We start from the raw sequence: 19,853 nt of genomic DNA on the forward strand, positions 1-19,853 counted from the left end.
ATGTGCTGCGGGGGAGCAGGCAGCACCACTCAAGCACCAGTTCAGCTCAAGTCCCTGTGCTGGCATCCCCTGAATGCTGGCACATCATTCACCACTCGAGCTGCCTGTGCTGCAGGTACAGCCCCAGCTCATTCATAAGCCTCAAGAAATATCGTTGTGTGAAAATGTAATAAAAATTATTCAGCTAATCTACTTTAATAACCCAACTTCGGGGCCTCTCTGTGCTGCAGACAGTATAATCATTTCTAAAATATGAGCTGTCATTTCCTATCAGTGCGAGGGAGGCAGAGGAACTCTGCACCCAACTTTATCAGGACCACTAATCCACCAGCCTCGGGCCTGTGGAGAGTGAGGCAGCATTCCCAGAGCTGGTGGGCTGCCCTACGCTCCCAGTCTCATTTATGGTCCCTGCCCTGACCCCCAGGATGCTGCTCCAGGGGATGCGGGTGATGCAGGGGACCTCCAGGACTCATCTCCACAGGACAGGGATGCTGAGGATTTCCATCTTCTCAGGAAGAAAATGCTGCCACACTCTGACAGTTGTGCACAGCAATTTTTATGCATCAAGGATGAGTAAAATGTATCAAAAACACCCGTAAAACTGTCTTAGTGTGTACAAAACTCACCGCTGAATATAAAATATTTTAAAAATATTTTGCAGAATCAAATCTGCAAACTTTTTAAGTTAAAAAAAGATTAAAAGTGCCTAAAATATCATCATGCCTAACAAAAATACAGATCTTGCAGTCACAAAGTGCCGTAACAAACACATCCACTCGTCTCAATTTGTGCAGATGGAGCCACGTGGCACCACCAGCACTCATGGCAATGCCCGGGGATCCCACTGACAGAGACACCCCCCAGGCTGGCAAGGTGACAGCCAGGGCATGGGGGTCATGAGCATCCTCAGACAGACACAGCCACCCCCGAGGTGGTGTGGGCTGGCACAGGAACCTGCAGCTTTGCAGTGACAGGCAGGAGGCCTTATTGGTACAGGACCTTCACGCAGAAGGTCTCCTCGTTCTTGTCCTCGTGGTCATTGATGTGGATCAGGATCTCCTCCTCCCCCACAGTCTGGCTCGGGGCGAAGCGCAGGCCGATGGTGTACACCTCCCCTCCAGCCACCTGCAGGACAGAGAGCTGGAGGAGGCAGCAGGATCTGGCCAGGTCCCTTCATGTGTCCACCTTCCTCCAGCCAGGATGGCCCTCACGGCCAGCACCCAGCCAGCATCACCCGGTCTGGCCAGATGAGGAGACAAGGGGGGAGTGCTGGCAGCAGGACGTACCTCAAAGGAGTCCTCCCTGAACTGCAGCAGGTCAGGGCGGTTGGTGCACAGGAAGTAGAGCCGGGGTGAGGTGTAGGGGTTGGTGTAGGTGATGCGTTTGTTGCAGCCTTTCCCACCTCCCGCAGGCAGACAGATCTCAAAGGCCTGTGGGAGCAAGCAGGGGCCCAGATGGCAGGGTGGGCAGCAGTAACAACGGGCACTCCCCAAACCCACCACAGACAACTGCCTCCCACACACTGCCCTCCTCTCCCACACCTCACATCTGCTCTGCCAGCCAATGGAAAGAACCCACCTTTGATCAAAAGAAGCAACAATTAATTACGAGTGCAAAGGACTCGTAGGGCTGGGAGAGCAGTAGAGACTAGCCAGCTTCTTCTCATTCCCAGGAAGAGCTGTGGTACTCAGATAACTACATGAACTTGATGACCCTGAACAGCCCCTTCCAGCCCCAACTACTCTGATTCTCTTAACACCTCATAGCACAAGCAGCATGTGGCAGGACAATGGGACATTGGTGTAAATGCCAATCTGAACCTTTCCCAGTACCAAGAGGTTCAGGAAAACATTTTTAGAAGGAACACATTAGCCAGGAAATCTAATTTTCTGTCTTTGAGGCAAGGCCTCTGCCAGCACAGCACTAATCGAAAGCAGCATGCCGCAGCTCTAATTTCACAACTGGGAATACTTCCGAGCTGCCGCTCCTCAGCGTGGGGCTGCCTCCAAAACAGCCTAAAAGACATTCTACCAGGGGCTTCAGTGAGATTATTCAAGTACCCCAAGGGCTAAATGTGTGTTTATAATGGCAAGTGCCAAAAAAACCACAGATGGAAAGAGAGGAAGAAGCAGGAGACAGCCTCAGGTTATGGGCTGAACTGAGACCACTGATCCGGCGCCATCACTACGTTTCGCATGGCGAGAGCTGCCGTACCTTGGAGATGAGAGGCTGCCTGCAGGACAGGCAGAGCAGCCAGGAGGACACCAGCTGGTGGGACTCCACATCCACCAGGTTGAGGTAGATGAACTTGCTGCCAGCCCGCCGTGGCCTCACACCGATGTACAGGTCCTGAATGCCATTGGCGGGGAGGAGGAAGGCACCGTTCGGATCCACCTGTGGAACAACACCTGGAGGTACAGCCACCCACCACGGCTGATCACAGCCCTGAAAAGTCCAGCTTGGAGCATCAATTAGACCCAATTGCTCTTAAAAATCTGTACCCCTATTCCATCACTATTGAATGCCATACCTCCCAGCCCCAGGAATACTCTGGGACTAATTCATGTCAGGAAGGACAAGAGCCACTCAGGAACACCCAGGGCCTCCCCAGCCCAAGGGTTGCACCACACAGGCTTTGCCTGAGGAGCCTTTGCCTTTCCTTTACAGGACAGCTATGGAGTTTTTCTGCCTTTTATTATTCACATTTCCAATTATGGACGAACGAATTCTAAAGAAATTGAGAGTCTTCAGACAGTCTCATTAACGCAGATAATTTGCCCTCCGGGGTTTCGCGCCAATGATCCTACACATGACAACTCTAATCAAAAGATAATTATCACAAACGCTTTACGGCTCTCAGTTGTTCACAGCTCCATGTGGGTTGCCTTTTGCTTTCTGGAGGGGGTTTCTCTGCGCTGACCCAGGCCAGCCCAGCCCACCACGGGGGTTACCTCCAGCTCCTGGGGGTGGGAGGTGAAGGCCCGCACCCTCCGTGGGGCCGCGGTGCCGCGCAGCAGCAGGGAGAGGCGCGTCAGCTGCCCGGCCGTGCAGGCGACGTCCAGGCGCTGCAGAGAGTGCAGGTAGAACTGCCAGATCTGGATAGGTGCTGCCAGCCAGGCGTCCCTGTGCACAGACAGACGGACAGGGCTCGTCACACACCACGGGAGTCAATGTCCCCCACCCTTCTGGGGTCCTGCTACTTACGTATAAATAGCAACAAAGAATTTTTTGATCTGCGGGCTTGGTCCTCCGGCGACTTTGAGAAAGATGTCCTGTGGCTCACCAGGCCCCTGCATAGACAACAGAGCATTGTCCCAGCAGTTGACCAGCTAATGAGGACCCCAGGGGTGTCTTCCCATTAATGGGGGAGCTACCATCAACTCCCTTATGAAAGCAGATGCTTTCGGTACCTCGTTAAATTACGTTATTAAGTTATTATACAGCTTGGCTGAGCTCTCCCAGTATTTTTAATTACAAAAGAGGATACAAATGACTATCACATTCCAGGTCTGTATCTGTAATCAAATTTTGGCAAATTTTCCACAAGTTTTCTAACAAGCCCTAATCCAATTACCATACTAACGCTTTTCCGCAACAGCAATTAGCAACTATCCCTCGTTGCCATTTGCATGGACATGCCCAAGTTTATTTTTCCCTTCCACCTCTTCCTGCTGTGGAGCCAGCCCAGGAGAGCCTCCTGTTTCAGGAGGGAGTGGGATGGTGCAGGGCTGGGCATGGAGCTGCCCCTCTACTCTAGCACCCTTCAGCAGGGACAGGCTTTGCTGTGCACCCCAAGGACACACAGTCCACCCACCCGCTGCAAATGGCTGTGGATACCCCAAGCAGCAGAAAACCCAACAAAAGGCTGCTTTTCCCCAGCATCTGAATCATCTGGTACTTGCTCAAAAGAACAAGCAAGTACAGGCTGCTGCATGATGCGATAAGGGGCAATGCTCAGCCTCCCCCGCCAAAACAACACAGCTCCTTTTAATTGGGAATAAAAAGCAATTCCAGCTTCGTTGCTGCCACAGTGTCACTGCCACGTGCTGGTACACAGGGATGCTCTGTGGCTGCACCCACATCAGCAGCTCTCTGCCAACCCAAACAATCTGCAGGAGGAGGACACGAGGAACAGCGATGCCCAAGTGTAGCATACCAAGGATTTGGTTTCACAAATGATGTCGGGGTCGCTGCAGCGAACGAACATCTCAGGCTGCCCTCCCGGCACCCCCACTGGTGTGCCTGTGGACAAGAGACCAAGGAAATCACCTTCAGCCTTTCCTCTTCCTGTGCCCCACACAGCTGCACACAGAATCCCTCAAGCTTGACTACCAACAAACCACATGGGTGTGCAGATGTAGGGAATTCAGGTTGAAGTTAACAGAGAAAGATGAATGGAGAGCAAGTGAGGAGCCCAGGGCTCTGAAGGCATGAGGAACCAGCAATGTGCTCTCTGGATGCTGCTGTGCCTCCAGAAAGGCTCCATGAACCATGCATGATGGCTAACAAGGAAGAGCCCAAGCCCTGCCAGGCATGCCACAGACTCACCAGGGAGGGTGTGCCAGGGAGGCAGCCGAATGGTTTTCTTCAGGAAGGTGAGCTCTGGGTGGTAGAAGCGAAAGGTCTGGTCCACCACATGGGGCTGGGGCTCCACCTTCACCCGCAGGAGTGCAATGGGCTTCCCCCTGCTCACCTGGAAGGAGACCTGTCCCGGGGACCAGCAGGAGAGGGCTGGGGTTTTCCAGTGATTCTGCTCCTCCCATGCAGCCCCTCAAGCAGTGTTTCACATGGCTCCCTAACCTGGATGAGCTTTGTCTGCTTGGCCCCATTCTTCCCAAAGGAGTGAGCTTTGTCATTGGCACCAGTGCCCAGCCCAGCCGGCCCCTGCAGGGTGAAACAGTGAATTCCTTCAGGGTGCAGCATCTCTGCAGCTGCTGCTGTTCCCCATGGCTGTTCCAGCCTGCTCTGCAATGGTAACCACAGCCAAAGAGAACATTCTGTACTGGGAACAGCTCAAAACAGCTCAGAACAGCCTACCTGTGCTGCAACCACAGCAGGGTCTGCAGAGAAGGTCTGGTATTTGAAGGGGATGTGGACAGTCTCACTGGGGCGCAGGTAGACCTGAGGCTTGAGGTCCTCACGGAGGTGGAACATATCCTCTTCCACCGGTGTAACACTCTTGGTCAGCTCCTTGAAGTGGCGCCACTCCCTCGGGTCCAGGATGACACTGGGGCAGCGAGCAGCAGAGGTGCTGGTGAGGACTGGCAGGGAGCTGGCACCACCCTGGCATCTCCCCATGCACACAGGGGAGCCCCCACCTGAGCTCAGGGTGGTCGACCTCGATGGTCACAGTGTGCTGGACGCTGTAGGGGTTCTTCAGGGCGAACTCAAAGAACTCAGCTGTCCCCAGCACAGCGTGGACAGTGCGGGTGGCTGTGATGGCCTGGCTGAGCATCTGGTAGATGCTCTCTCCCTTGATGTAATCCCGGTAGGAGTTGATGACCTGCAGGTCCCAGGCACGCTGCTCTGGCCAGCCCTGCCCAGAGGGAAGGAACCATAAGCCTGGAGACACCACAGGGGTGTGACCACATGCCCTGCTGCCACCAGCACCCTCGTGCAGCCACACCAGTGCCACGTGGTGCAGCCAGTGGGTGGACATGGCCTCACTGAGGGTGACCAGGGGGCCAGGCTCACTTCTGGCCGGCGACTGCGCAGCGCAGCCTCCAGCTCATTGTCCACATCCACCAGCCTCCGTGCCCACGCCGTCCTCCTGCCTGTGGGGAGAGACCACCGTGGCACCAAGGAAGGACCCCCCAGGTACTGCAGCCCCCAAGAGCTCTGCAATACTGCAGGGCTGGAAAGGGGAGCACCAGAGGGGCAGCTGACCCACAGCTGGCACTGCAGCAGCAGAGACCCTGCCCACCTCAACCCACAGGGGGACAGGCCAGGCCCCAGAGAACTCACCACCAGGAGTGTTCAGGGAGTACCCCCCGCCACCTGGGGTGGTGACAGTGCTGTCTGGTGCAGTGACAATGCAGGAATGGGATGGCAGCTGCCCTGGGATCTCCTCACATGGGTGACCTGCACAAGCAGAGACAGGAATGAGTGGAAACCATCCATTTTCATTGTTATAAAATCTACTGCCAATTTTTACCTCCCTGCAGCTCTGTTCAGCCAATTTATACCAGCAGGAGAGAATATCTGGAAACCAATGATGCCCTAAGAGCCCCACATGCTCCCCAGAGCCTGTTCTGTCACACAGTCACCTGCCCAGGAGCAGCACTGAGAGCACACACCATACTGAGCCCCTCACCAGCTCTTGCTTTCATTTCTGAGTTCTGCCTCCCCCTGCATGGCCACGTGCTGCTGCATCTCCCCACTCCCACAAAGGCTGTGCCAAGCAGAGCCACACAAGGCTCTAAACCCACCAGGTATTTGCCCAGCCTACACATCCTATCCCCATCCTTCGGGAAAGGGTACCAAGCTTTGCCATCCTGTTTCTAACACTATTTTCTTTTTTTTTTTTTATTAAAGAGAATGGGAAAAACACCAATCAAAGGGTGGCTGCTGTCCTGGCACAGCAGCTCTTTGTCAGGGTGCGAGTTAAACCACTCCCTGGGTTGTGGATCTCAGATTCTCCTTCCCAGCAGCTTATCGGCCCTTTGCAGGCAAAGTATGGAAATGACGATTTAAGATATCTTATATGGAGCTAATCTCTCCTCTGAAGATAAGATTTTAAAACCTGGAGTCACTGCACATTTATAGGACAGAATTAAATACATAAAATAAAAGCAACCAGCAGGTTCTGGGAAGGATGATGCCCCTGGGTCTCACTCAGGTACAGCCCCGCACGTGCTGCGTGCCCCACCCCAGCCTTGGAGGGCCACAGGAGCAGGGGGTTCTCACCAATATTGGCCAGGCAGAGGTGGAGGTGGCCCCTCACAGCCACACGGACCCCGAGGGGCCGCAGGGCGCCGTGCCTCAGAGCCTCCCGGCCCATCACAGTCCCGTCCGGCTCGTACTCAGTCGTGGCCACCTCCAGCTCGTGGTAGGTCCTGACAGCCAGCTGGCCCTGGCGCAGCAGGGGCTGGGCACAAGGCAAGGACAGACAAAGTGCAACGAGTCACTGGGGAGTCTGGTCCAGAGAGGTCAAAGGGGTCTGGGTGTCGCCCTGTTCTTCTAAAGTTCTTCTAAGCCTTCTGATGTTTACGTTTTTGTAATGGAGTTTCTCACGCAAATAATGATTGTTTTGCATTCCTTTCTGGAGGAGGAGAGAACTGATGGACTGTTGGTTTGACCAGTGTGGTTGGAGAGGTGGGCAGTTTCATCCTCCAATCCATGGTCACTTTTGGAATTCTATAAATATCGAGGTTCAGAAATGAACGTGCCTTTTTTGCCTTGGATATCTCAGTGTGTGAGTGTCATTCATTTTGTGCTGTATTGCAACACCTGGATATGAATGGCACTGGATGTCCTGGCTCTGCAGGGCTTAGTGCTAGAATACTGCCAGAGTTACAGGGAAGGGCAAAGAAAGTTAATGCTTTGTCATCACTTTGGAAGAAAAGATAACAAATCCTGTGATTAGGGGCTTGTCAAGCTGACACCTGATTCGGTTACACAGAGGGGCTGACAGCATCTCCATTACTGAAGACACAAGGACAATGCAACAGCACCTCAACACAGGACCAAAGGGAGAGCTGGGCTCTTCCCTAGCACTCCATACAGGCAGGGGACCCTTCAGCATTACCAGCCACAGGAAAAGAGCTTCAATCTAACCAATACCTCCAATTTAATGGCAGCAGACCCAAAATGGAGCAGGGAGTCTCCATCCCAGATGTCAATCTGGAGGCTGTGCTCAGCCAGGTACCGCAGGAACCAGCGCTGTTCCCCGGGCCTCAGGAAAGCTGGATCCACCATGTACTTCAGCTGCAAGCCTGGTGGTCCTGCAAGGCACCACACCATCACAGACATGGCACTTGGCTTGGTGGGAAGCCTCAATGTGCACCTCACACACCTGATACTATGTACTCCTTCAAACACTGGATGTTTAGAATTATTTTTCATGATGTGCAAACCAGCAGAGGTTTGCTGTTAACACCACCCCATCCTTTGGGTCAGAGGCAAGCCCTCATCCACCCAACAGAAGAGAAGCAGCCACACACGGATGCTCAAACCACAGCTTACTGGTTAGGGTCCCATCCTCGTTGACACGGACAAGGAGCTGAGCTGGCACAGCCAGCCCAGTGGCCAGCCCCCCCTCCATGCTGACCAGCTGCAGCCGGGGCGTGGTGACCGGTGGGAAACGGTAGAACTGGAAGGTGAGGAAGACAGTCCTTGGCCAGAGCCCCTCCACACCGCCCTGGGCATCTCTTGAAGAGAGAAAGGGGTTTGGGTTACTTGTGGCACAGCACTGCCACTCTGTCATGAGCTACTCGTGAATTTGGCACATGCCAGGAGGCAGAAGAACAAGAGAAGATTGGCAGCACCACAAGTATTTGGACTTTTCTGAAGACAGCGGCCATACGGTTTGCCTTAACTTCCTAAAAAGCTTCGTAATTCCAGCTGTCTCCTGCCATATGCTGTGATGGAGGCGCCCAGCAAAGACAACGTGCTACCTTCCCACAGCACACTGCCAGCCATGGAAAAAACAGAAGTGGGGCCTTATCCAGCCAAAGCCACCCCTTGGGTGCCAATTTTCCCAACTCCATTTGCATTTCTGGAGAAGCCCTGCATTAATGAGCTCTGACATCACATTGTGGCTCATGGATCCAATTTTAAAAAACTGGATCATGACTTAAAAGTGCCCAGGGAGGAAAAAAGCAGGTGCTAAAAGAAGAGACATCTCCTCCCCAAGCAGGGAAGAGGGTTAGAGGAATTTGGAAAGGACTCTGTCCAGGAGGCCTTTGGGATCTACCCACACAAGACCACGAGCTGCCATCCCACCTTCCAAAAGCCAGGAACTGCAGGACAATTTCATTGCCTTGCAGAGGGTCAGCTTCCTCCAGCCGCAGGTTGAAACTGCCCAGCTCCACTGGCTCTGAGATCTCCACTGGCTCCTGGTTGCAGTCCAGGATGTCTGGAAAGCCGGCGGCGTGCAGGCGTGCCAGCGCGGCACGAGACAGGGACACGTGGGAACTGGATGGAGAAATAGGGGTGAGCTCCACAAATGGGGCCATGGGGACTCTGGCAGGCCAGGTGATGGGGTCACAGGAGTCTGGGGAGGGCTGAGCATCACCTGCATGCCTGCAGCCCCACAGCAGCCATGGGCAGCTGCAGAGGGGTGAAGGGCAGCGCCTGCAGCTGGTCACTGGCACAGGGTTCTGTGTCTGGTGAGCCCAGGTCGGCCTCCAGGTGGGTGATGGCCCCATCCTGCTGCAGGGTCTGGCCTGTGCTCCGTGGTGAGGCCACGAGCTGGGACACCGACAGCTGGTGAGAGAGCAGCAAGCATGAGCAGCCACAGCCCCAAGGTAGCCCCCTGAGGCAGCCCTTGAGGCAAGCTGAGCCAGCAGCCCCTCTGTGCTAAAGGAGCTCAGCCACCACGTGCCCCAGTGTTGTCATTCCACCAAGAAGTGTTACAACTTGGCCACACAAGGGTTTGCACCTCCACTGTCATTTCCCTGCTGCTTCCTCCCTGGCAAGAGGAGGGATGAGCACATGCAGCAGGAAGATAAAACTGCTTAATGCAGCCTTATGAGGCATTTCATTTCATCAAAAATATTTGCATGCATTGACTCCTGCATCAAGATATAAAACAGCATAAAGAGGATGCTCAGTATTCACAGCTCTCCTTAAATCCTGGGAGCTCTGCAAGAACAAGCAGTGTGTCTCTGTCAGCACATACCAGGGACAGCAGCACCCAGCAAATCTGGGCTGTCAAAAACCAGAGCTGCCCTCACTCCTGCAGTATGAAAAGAGCACAGGGAATCTCTCCTAGCACATCACAGGCAGGAGCTGCTTTGCTGCCTGGAGGAGGTGGAGTTGAGGACACTTGGTGCCTCTTGGCTGCAGCAGACAGGAAAACAAGCAGGGGATGGGTCCAGAAGCACATCCTACATGTGGGCCATCCTCTGGGGAATGCTGCTGCCCACCACCCACACCCACTGGTGCATGTGGCACTTACCCCTGGTCCCCGTGGGGAGACTGGCGCTCGCTGTGAGGCTGGCACTCCTGTGGAGAGGGACAGGAGAGATGCTGTAGAGGAGCCAAAACCCCCATGCCCCATAACTGCAGCCGCACCCACGGCCACCAAACCGCCCTGTCCTCCCACCAGCCCTTTCCAATTTTAGGTGCGAAGGCTGCACAGTGCAGCAGTTCACCATCACCCAAACACTTCTTTTGACTTATTTCCCAATAAGACTGCTGCTTGGAGGTTAACACAGCACATCTCCAGATCCATCCGTTATTTTGCCGTGAATCAGGCTAACTGTGCCACAAACAACAGCTCCCCCATCCCCTGACAGCGCCGCGGTGCCTCACGGCCACGCGGTGCTGCCTAAGTGGGATGCTTAATGAGACGTGAAAGTTTTAGGATACTTAAGGTTTTCATCGTTTCTCTGTTATTTTTTGTCACTCCCTTCAAGTGCTGGAGCATTTGTGCCCCGAAACGGTGGCAGCTTTATCGTGTTTATATTCGGCTGCTCTCTGGAGCCAGCACAGCTGAGTTCGCTGAGCCGTGGAGCCGCGGGTCCTTCGCAGCAGAGCAGGGGCACAGATGTTCCATCTCTGCATCCACGTGATGCTTAGACCTTAATTTGCTTTCCCCCATCACATATATCCCAGCTATTCCATGCTGGCTGCTGTGTAAAGGAAACCACCCTGTTTCCCTCATGCCTAAAATATTGTTTCACTCCAGTCAGGATGGCTTTGGCTGGTGTTGAGAAGAGGATGGACAGATACAGCAGCAACACCAGCATCTGAGCTGACAGATGAAGCTCTTGGCCTCCCCTGGGCCAGGCAGCAGCACGTTTCTCAACAGAGCTCTACAAAAAATTAACCCAGTAGTCCCTTCAGCACCTTGGAACACAGGCTAGGGAGGTAAAGCTCTGGGACCACTGCTGCTCTTGCAAGCCCTCCCTGGTGCCATAAGACCCCTGGAGCTGGGAAATGCCAGGGAGTTTGTCCCTGAAAATCACCTTGATGGGGATCTTCCCTCACCAGGGACACAGCCCACAGCCCAGCACACTCCCCCAAGCTGGGGCACTCCAGACCCCCACCAGGCTGGAAGCTCAGTGTCAGCACTTGCTGCCCTCTCCCCTCACCACACCACAACTCCATCAGCATCCCAGCCACCTACAGCTGAAAGGCACCAGGAAAAACTTTTCAAGCAGCACCAGGAAGGTACCAGTCATGATGCAGCTTGTGCTGCAGGGAGATGAACCCCACATACCCCAAGATCACGAGACCCCTTCATCTGCCACTAAAGCTTTCCTCACCAAAGCCCCTCCCAGCAGCAATCCTGGCTCCTCACCAGCAGAAACACAGGATTTGTCACAGCAAAGCCAAGGTGCCACTGCCATCTTGTGGTTCCACAGCACTGGAACCAGCATGGAACAGCAACCCACCGTAATGGGCATTGCCTGGCCCGTGGGCTGACACTAAATGGCTCATCAGAGAGCTGGGGAGATATGACACACACTGAAACACTGCCTGCTGTCTGAAGCATCACCCCGAGACACAGCTGGGACCCCAGCAGAAGCAGCACTGCAAAGAAAGGGCAGTTTGCTTCTCACCAATCACAAAAGGGGGATGAGAGAGAAACAAGTCAAAGGATTTTTAGGAGCACAGTGCATGGACACAACCTCAAGCCCAAACTCAAGCCCACAGCAGTTTTCCTTCCATCTCCAATGGAGCAGAGGGGTGGTGGAACCCCAAACACACAGCCCCCCAAACTATAGACAGATGCACTTGTGCATGTGCACAGATGCTGCCTTCTCTTCCCCAGGCACCAACACATCCTGCACACATCAACCCAGCCCAGGCTGCTATCACACTCCCTCAGTGGTGGCACAACCAGACTGCTTTTCCCCAGCCTATGACTGACATCTCTCTTGTCCCCATGTCTGGAGAGACTCTGAGTCCAGAGAGAGGAGCAGCAGTACCTGCAGTGAGCTGGTGTGGCCACTGCACCCAGTGACCCAGAATGGGAGCAGGCTGGGGCAGTGCTGGCAATTCCTGGGGATTTTGCACATGGCTCAGCAATACTATCACATGAGAGTTTTGCAAGTTAAAAAGTAAGAGCTGAATTCAACTTGACAAAAATCTTGCTTCACTCCAGTAATTCATAACTAGCTTGCTGAAACTCACTGAAGTCTTGTTTTCTCTCCCGAGCAGACACCAGTGCCACACTCTATATTTTAAATGTCAGCGATCTGGAAAACACTCACTCAGCGATGGCGTAGGAGGCTTCTTCGACTCGTCCCTGTCTTTACATAGGATCTCCGCAGCAGTTACAAGATGTTCTTCCGAATCAGTGGAAACATGGAATTGGACAGTCCCAGACTCCACGTGCTTCCCCTGAAGTTGGCAACAAAAATGCTTTCAGACAGTGTGGTACACGCAGCCTTCCTCGTGCCTCCGACAGCGGCTCCCTCGCCCTGACACCAAGCAAAGCTGCCAGGGGCCAGCACAGCCTTACCTGCCGGGAGCTCGGGGGGATCCTGTAGACCAAGGCTTGGCAGGGGCCACGGCGGGCGCCACCACGCAGGGGGAGGATCACATCTGTGTCACCAGTGCCTGGGACGGGGCTCCAGACAGCCCAGCGCACCGAGCGCATGTCGGCCGCCTCACTGCGGGCACTGCCGGACAGGGCCTGGGGGTGGGGGAGCACAGTGAGCACCAGGCAGCCCCAGCTCACTGCCAGGACCCAGGAATGGGTGCTGCCAGACAGACACTGGCTCTCATCCCCCATGGCACCTCCTCACACCTGGCTCTGCCACCACAGAAGCCAGTGGTCTTCATCCCGTTCTGGAGACATTTCATTTTCCAAGACCTTATGCCTCTGTAACCCCTCCCTCAAGCAGCTGCACTAAGGTATATATGTTGGACCCCCATCCCTGGCAGAGGGGAAAGGTTTCCACTTACCCAGCACATCCACAGCCTCCCTTCAACCGAAGGAGGCGAACAGAAAGAAGAGAGGGCTCTGCCAGCACCCACCCTCCCCCTCACAGCTAATTATGGCACTGAGGACAAGAACAAGGTGATCAGCTTTGCAAGCAGCTTTGGGATTAACCACTCTGCCCCAGGGCTGCACCACAGGGACTGGCTCTACTGCTGCCCCAGACAGCAGAGCCAAACAGATCAGCCTCTGGAACCCCAAATCTCCGTGGGACCTTGGACTTCAGCTTTCCAACAGAGCCGGACCCAACAACTTCCAACACCACAGCTCAGTGTCTTCCTTCTCAGTACAAATCCCTCTGGTCTGGCACAGGCATCCTGCTTTACAAATACCCATTTCCCCTACTTTGGCTCTGGACAGCTTAACAAGAGGCATTTGCCACATTTTCAATGAACATCTTAGCGGGACGATTAAAGCCTCTAACAAACGCCGGGGCAATCGATTCAGCCAGCCAGGAGCTGATGGCTCCAACAACACAAGGTCTCTGGAGGGGATACACAGTACTCATTGAGCTGGGTTTAACCTGCAGAAAGGTTAAACTAAGATATGAGTAAATGATCAGTAAGTAGGTGAGAGTATATTGACTGCAGAGACCACCCTCAGAGATTTCTCCTGCCTTTACAGCTTGAGAACATCAGGCTGAAGCACCCAGAAAAACTTCATCATTCAGGGCAAAAACCAAAATAAAAGGAGTGGGATGAGTTAACCTCTTTTCAGCATAAATGCCAAATTCTAAAGAAAAGCCTTTTTGATATTACAAAAAAAGCTGAAATTTTCTAAATTAGCTTGCCAGAACACTATGAGAACACTATGCTGCAGGGTACATTCCTCCCTCTACATATAAACAGTGGAGAAATGCAACCACATGTTACTAAAATAATTCACCAAGCCATGCAGGTTGTTGTGTGCAATGCTATGGAAGGTACCCACACACTTTGCAGGGTCCTGCATTACAGAGCACAGCCATGAAACAAGGACTTGGAGAAGCAGGATGGTGAAATGGGAAGAAGAAGGAATTCCTCAGCAGGGCTCACTCCTCCAGAATGGATCCCTGCTCTTTCACAGGCACAGAGACACACGCTCAGCCCTACCTTGCCACCAGCTCTCCCCGTGCTGCAGAAGACATATTCCAGCTGGAAGCAAACCCTGAATGCCGGGTGAGGGACCATTTCACTCAGCTGGATGCGGCTCCTCAGCACCAGGGCTTGACCTGCATCCCTGTGCGGGATTGAGAAGTGGCTGTGAGAGGCACACAAGGCAGGAGGGAAGCAGCAGCAGCAGCAGAGGAGCTCCCCCTTACCTGGCTCTAGAGCTGGGCACCCCCTGGCAGCGACCTGGTGACAATTCTGCCCCTGGCACCAGCACAGCGACCTGCGGTGCCTGGACGAAGCGCAGCCCGTTGTGGACGCCGACGTGCAGCCGCCGCTCCCGAACCACCACCTCCTCCCCATCCGGGGCAGTGTTAGCCTGTGACAGGAATGTTTTACACCTTGGGCAGCAGTCTTTGTGCTGATCACAACCAGAACACAGGAAACCCTTCAGAAAACAGGGTCTATTCCCCCAGCAGATGATAGATATTAAAATCTTTTGTCTTTACAGCAGAGTTGGTGCAAATCTGGCAAGAAAGGACTTGGCCAGGGGCTGTCACTCCAAAGGGGTGGACTCAATACACACTGCAGCTCATCTCTGCATTTCCCACAGCAAAGCAAACCCAAATTCTGCTTATGAGTGTCTGGATGTTCAAAACAAAGCCCACACAGAGCACACACGTACTAATCCAATAGCAAAACAAGCTAAAGGCTTCCACAGCAAAAGAAAAAATTGGAGACTCCAAGAGAAACAAATGCATGAATATCACTTACCTGATACTTTTCACCCCACCCATAATTCCAGACACTAGAATTACTGCTCTACACTGTGCCTTCCCCTGCCCCAACCACATTGGCAGTACCTAGAATGATGGAATCACAGGGATTGGGAGGGACTTTAAGCATTATCTTGTTCCACCCCCTACCACAGAACATCTACTAGAGCAGGTTGCTCCAAGCCCCGTCCAACCTGGCCTTGGACACTTCCAGGGATGGGGCAGCCACAGTTTCTCTGGGCAACTTGTACCAGGGTTTCACCACCCTCAGAGCACTCTACTTACCTGAAGTAAGCGATCACTGTTCAGTAAATCCAGCAGTTCCTCCTCAAACTCCTCCAGGGAAGGGTACAACTGGATGAAAAGCCGCTCCAGATAGCAGGTGACCGTTTTCATCAGCCGGGGCTTCTGCAAGCAGTCACCTGAAAGACAAGGTGGTGGCCACAGGTTTCCCAAGCAAACAGAAAGCCACCACTGCTCTGCTGGGGTGCCCTGCAGTGCCAGACCTGGCTCTGCCCACTCAGCTTCTGAGTACTGGCCTGAACACCCACAGGGACTCAGCTGCTTTCAAGACCTTGCTCAGCTTCAGTACCAACAGTTAACACCCCAAAGCCATCAGCAGTAGGTTTTCCACGCAGGAAGCTGAAGAATAATTCAGCTGCAGAACTCCGAGGAATTTTTTACCCTCTGAATCTTCAGCTCACGTATTTTAATTGCAGAAGCTCAAAGGGCAACGTGCCATAAGGAGAGATTAACAAAAGCCGAGTGGGCAAGAGCTCATGCCCCCAAACCTGTCAGGCCCCAGCGATGCTGAACCCACCTCCAAGGAGTTTAAACAAGCTGCAAAAGCTCTTTTTAAGATTCTGTTGAACGACTGTAATTAAACCAACCATCACTTATCCCTAGCAGCTTCCCAGGAGCAAAGCAATTAATGGACAGGGAACTGACTGAGCCATTTTGACAGATTCCAGACTGAGCTCTGAGCGTGAAGGCTGTGGCCCCCCGCAGGGGTGATGCTTTTGACAAGGGGTGACACTGCAGAGAAACCACTGTGCTGCCACAAATGCCCTCCCAGTGCCCTCCTGCCCTGCCCACAGCCTCACAGGGACCCACTGCCTTAAAGCAGGAACAGCACTAGCAGAAGAAAGGGAAAGGGAAAGGGAAAAGGGAAAAGGGAAAGGGAAACAGTACTTACCTGAGTCTCCACGTGCTGACAGTAAGCCAGGAACAGTCTGCAGCCCAGATATCAGCAGGTTTTCAGGCAGGAGGTGAAATATTGCCTCCAGGGGCTGGTGGAACTTCAGGCCATACTGCAGGTGGCTCTTCTCCATCACTGTCATGTATTTGTTCTCTGAAGAAAAGAAAGCATCCCAAAATGACCAAAACTGGGGAGACAGCCTCACAGCCCCAGTGTTGAATGAATCATTAACTGTGAGTACACGTGCTAGGAGCAAAGGAAAACCCGTGTTTGCCCAGCCAGGTCATTCCCAGCTGGCAGTAAGGCACATCCACTGAGCAGTACCAGGGCACAGACCATGCCTCACATCAAGCAGATACATAGAACACACATTTGGGTAAGAGAAGCCACCAAGAAGGGCCTGAGATGCCACGTCTGGATGCTGCTTACTTTCCACAGGGTCCTGGAAGCGTGGGTGCAGTAGGGCACGTGGTGTCCCATGGTACAGCTTCAGCCTGAAAGCAAAGAGCACATGTGCAGCAGTCAGTAAATCCACCCTGAAGCACATCTCCTTCCTTCCATTACATCTCCATCTTCCACAAAGCCCCTGCTCAGCAGCAGAACCCATCCAACCCACTCTAGGGAAGGGACAGGCATTCCTTCCAAACCCACTGCTTCGCCACAGTGAAGAATTCCAGGTTTCTAAATGCTGGCTCTGCTCCTGCAGCCCCAGGACCACCCTTCCCCCTCCACCAAAGCAGCCATGCAGGTTACCACCTCAATTCTGTGTGACCTGTCACACAGCAGCAGGGGAACCTACGCTCTGTCCTCAGTGGCCGGGTCTGTCACCTCTGATCCTCCATGGAAGAGGGGGATGATCCCAAAGCCACAGGAAAGGTGCTGAGAGCCTCCATCCCCTTTCCCAGCTCTCATTACCACTTCCACGACAGCAGCAATGCCAGGGTGGTTCAAGGAGGTGTGGAAATAAACGACCTGGGATGGGAAAGGAGAGAGATGGGCTGTTTCAGAGCTGGCAGTGGCAGATGCAGGCAGAGCAATGCCTGTTGTGCTGGGACACTCAGTGGCACAACCAGAACATCCATTAGAGCTTCCAGACAGAAGCTAATGGCAAATCACTTCTGACTGCTATGAAATCTCAGCCCTTAAGTCTCAAGCATCATCTTTCTTTTTTTTTAACTTTTTTTTGTTGCCAACACCTGTTTTCCAGAGCAACTCGCAGGCTGCAGACCCCAAATGAACGAGGCTTCCATGCATCCCAAACCTACAGCATTAAAGCAGGAAAAAGGAGTTAGAAACCTTCCTGAAACAGAGAGGGACATGGGAGTAGACTGGACCTGAGGACAGGAGGGGACAGGACACAGGTCACCTCCCCAGGAGAGAATTTAACGCTAGGTTCATCTTTCTATTAAAAACTCATTACCTCAGTGTTTCAGGGAAAATGTTTACTGCAATATGGGCTGTCAGGAAGGAATAACAGAGAGAGACATTCCCACATCAACCCTGGGACATAAATCGTTATTCCATTAGCCTTTACTGTGAGGTGCTGGATTAATGGCCTGACTGCCGTGCCTGCAGAGCAAGGCTCACCCTGCAAAGGCACAGGGAGCCCTGACAGGGAATGCCCTGTGCCACTGAGCTCGAGGGGCCCTCCTGATTGCACACAGCAGTTTCTGTCACTGCATTCCTCTCCCCTAGACCCTGAGGACGAAACCCACCACACAAGCAGACTCTGATCCTGTCCTCACACCTTCCTGCTCTGGTGAGCATGCACACAGCACACACACAGGCAGAGGAGCAGTGACTTTCCTCCTTACCTCACCTGTCACAAATCAATTCCAGCTCCACCTGAACTGCTCTTAACAACGAGCTGCTGACTTTCCCACAGTTGGAAGATCCCATCCCACATGCAGATCACCCCTCCTCTGTCAGACCCTGCAGGCAACACAATTCAGCCACCACAGAGGCTGCAACACAGTCCCCCCAACACCCCAAAATTCCTGCCAACTGCTCCCAACCACATGGCAAACCCGCAGGAAGCCTGCAGACGCTGGGAATGTATTTGGAAAGGCAGCTCCTCCCAGCATTCAGCGCTCTCTGCAGCACTCTCTGCCCTAGTTTTAATCCATCCCTCTTCAAAACAGGCCGGGGTGGGACGGTACCGAAACACTTGGGAGAGAAATGCACACATCAAAGCCCCTCAATGTCACTGCTGATGTAAAGGAAGGAAGAGGACAGGGCCCAGCTGTGCTTGACTTCACCTGCAGCACTGAGGAAGTGGAAACAGGAGCTATGAATTGGAAAACATGGATCACGCTACAGTGCAGTGGGATCTGCCCAGTAAGGGGCACCCTGCTTTGCTGGTACCAGCAGCAGATGGAAGCTTTGGGAGAGTTTAGTTCCCAGATCAGGAGAGAGAAGCTCTGTGCAGGAGGGTGGGCAGCTGCTCCTTCCCTTCCTTCCCATTTGTGGGGAAACACTGCTCTCTGCTGCCAGCTCCGAACACGGCAGGTGGCACTCGGTGGCACATCACTGCTCCCACGGCGGCACTAGGCTCAGAGGAATCCCAGCACCCCAGTTTCTCAATAAACCACACCTAAAGCTTAATAAATATGCGGTGTCTGGGATACACCCTGGGCAAAAGGGATGGAAAAGGGTTTGGTTCTGTGTTTTCCCCACCTCGTTGAAGATGGCCCTGGCTGAGCGTGGCGGGGCAGGGCTGGCAGCTCTCCAGCTGCTCCTCCACGTCCTCCCAAAGAAGTGGTGGTAGGTGGCATCGAAAAGGGAGAGGCGCAGCTGGTACTCGGCTCCCTGCAAGGCACAAAGCACCAGCTTTGGGGGCAGGCCAGCTCTGTGTCCCCAAAGCTCAGAACACACTTTGGTAAGAGATATAATTCCCGTTTTCTATAATTCCCATTTCCTAAGGGATGCCCAAATCAGGCACATGGCCACAGACAGCTTCATGCATTGCTGGAGAACCTGCCTCCAAGCCAGAGGTGGACAGAGCAAAGGAAAAGTGGGGAAATTGAGCGTTAAGCATAGAATAAAGAGGCAATTGATGTTAAAGTGCTATCCAGAAAATTTAATGTAAATGTGCTTACCTAGGCTAACAAAAAACTAAATGAAAAATTAATTAAATGCTAACTCAGATTCACAGGTATTGAAACAACTTAGTGCTTCCCCGAGACCTCCAGTTAGTTCCCCCCAAAACCACCTTGCTTTAAAAGCCATCATGGGGAATTCAGGCCCACACATACGAATAGGAATGCTGAAAGGGGCTTAGAAAAAAAACGGAGAGTGACTTGTACATACACAGAAAGTGACAGAATAAGGAGGAGAGGGGCTAAACTAAAAGAGGAGCAATTTAGGTCCGATCTTATGGGGAAATTCTTCCTTGTTATGGTGGTGAGGCACTGGCACAGGTTATCCAGAGAAGCTGCAGCCGCTCCATCCCTGGAAGTGTTCAAAGCCAGTAGGTTGGAAAGGGCAAAGCTGGCCTAGTGGAAGGCAGGAGGGCGAAAGGAGATGATCTGTAAGATCCTTTCCAACCCAAACTATTCCATGAAAGTGAGACTCAGCAGAAACAACGGGTGCAGCAAGACATTGCCGGGGTCCCCTCGCGGGGCCGATCGCCCCTACCTGGCAGAGGGCAGCGCCGTGCAGGTGCTTGAGGACGCAGC

The 19,853-nt window shown here is 53.3% G+C and overlaps 1 protein-coding gene across 1 annotated transcript; it reads right to left on the reverse strand.

Moving 5' to 3' along the window:
* Window positions 1–534: 534 nt before the first annotated feature.
* On the reverse strand, window positions 535–18,960 carry NPHP4 (nephrocystin 4). The gene is made up of 27 exons (XM_031062359.1): window positions 18,853–18,960; window positions 16,976–17,148; window positions 16,606–16,670; window positions 16,174–16,329; window positions 15,264–15,400; window positions 14,415–14,581; window positions 14,206–14,332; window positions 12,635–12,808; window positions 12,384–12,513; window positions 10,121–10,167; window positions 9,236–9,411; window positions 8,944–9,135; window positions 8,185–8,369; window positions 7,783–7,943; window positions 6,907–7,087; window positions 5,965–6,081; window positions 5,695–5,774; window positions 5,319–5,536; window positions 5,038–5,227; window positions 4,801–4,884; window positions 4,549–4,705; window positions 4,157–4,242; window positions 3,205–3,290; window positions 2,952–3,123; window positions 2,215–2,394; window positions 1,287–1,430; window positions 535–1,125 (listed from the first exon to the last, which is right to left on the reverse strand). The coding sequence occupies exons 2-27, from the start codon at window positions 17,086–17,088 to the stop codon at window positions 985–987; spliced, it is 3,666 nt and encodes a 1,221-aa protein (XP_030918219.1). The 5' UTR covers window positions 17,089–17,148; window positions 18,853–18,960; the 3' UTR covers window positions 535–984.
* Between the last annotated feature and the right edge of the window lie 893 nt (window positions 18,961–19,853).

The sequence above is a fragment of the Geospiza fortis genome, unplaced genomic scaffold (genome assembly GCF_000277835.1).
Source record: "Geospiza fortis unplaced genomic scaffold, GeoFor_1.0 scaffold132, whole genome shotgun sequence".
Taxonomy (NCBI): domain Eukaryota; kingdom Metazoa; phylum Chordata; class Aves; order Passeriformes; family Thraupidae; genus Geospiza; species Geospiza fortis.

Bases quoted from the DNA above. Each gene is read 5' to 3' on its own strand.
- NPHP4 (XM_031062359.1), bottom strand. From the start codon at position 17,088: ATGAGAGCTGGGAAAGGGGATGGAGGCTCTCAGCACCTTTCCTGTGGC. The intron at 10,168-12,383 runs GTGAGTGTTTTC...CCCTCTCCACAG, and splicing joins GCCTCCTACGCCATCGCTGA to GAGTGCCAGCCTCACAGCGA. The intron at 7,944-8,184 runs GTAAGCTGTGGT...GGTGCCTTGCAG, and splicing joins CGAGGATGGGACCCTAACCA to GACCACCAGGCTTGCAGCTG.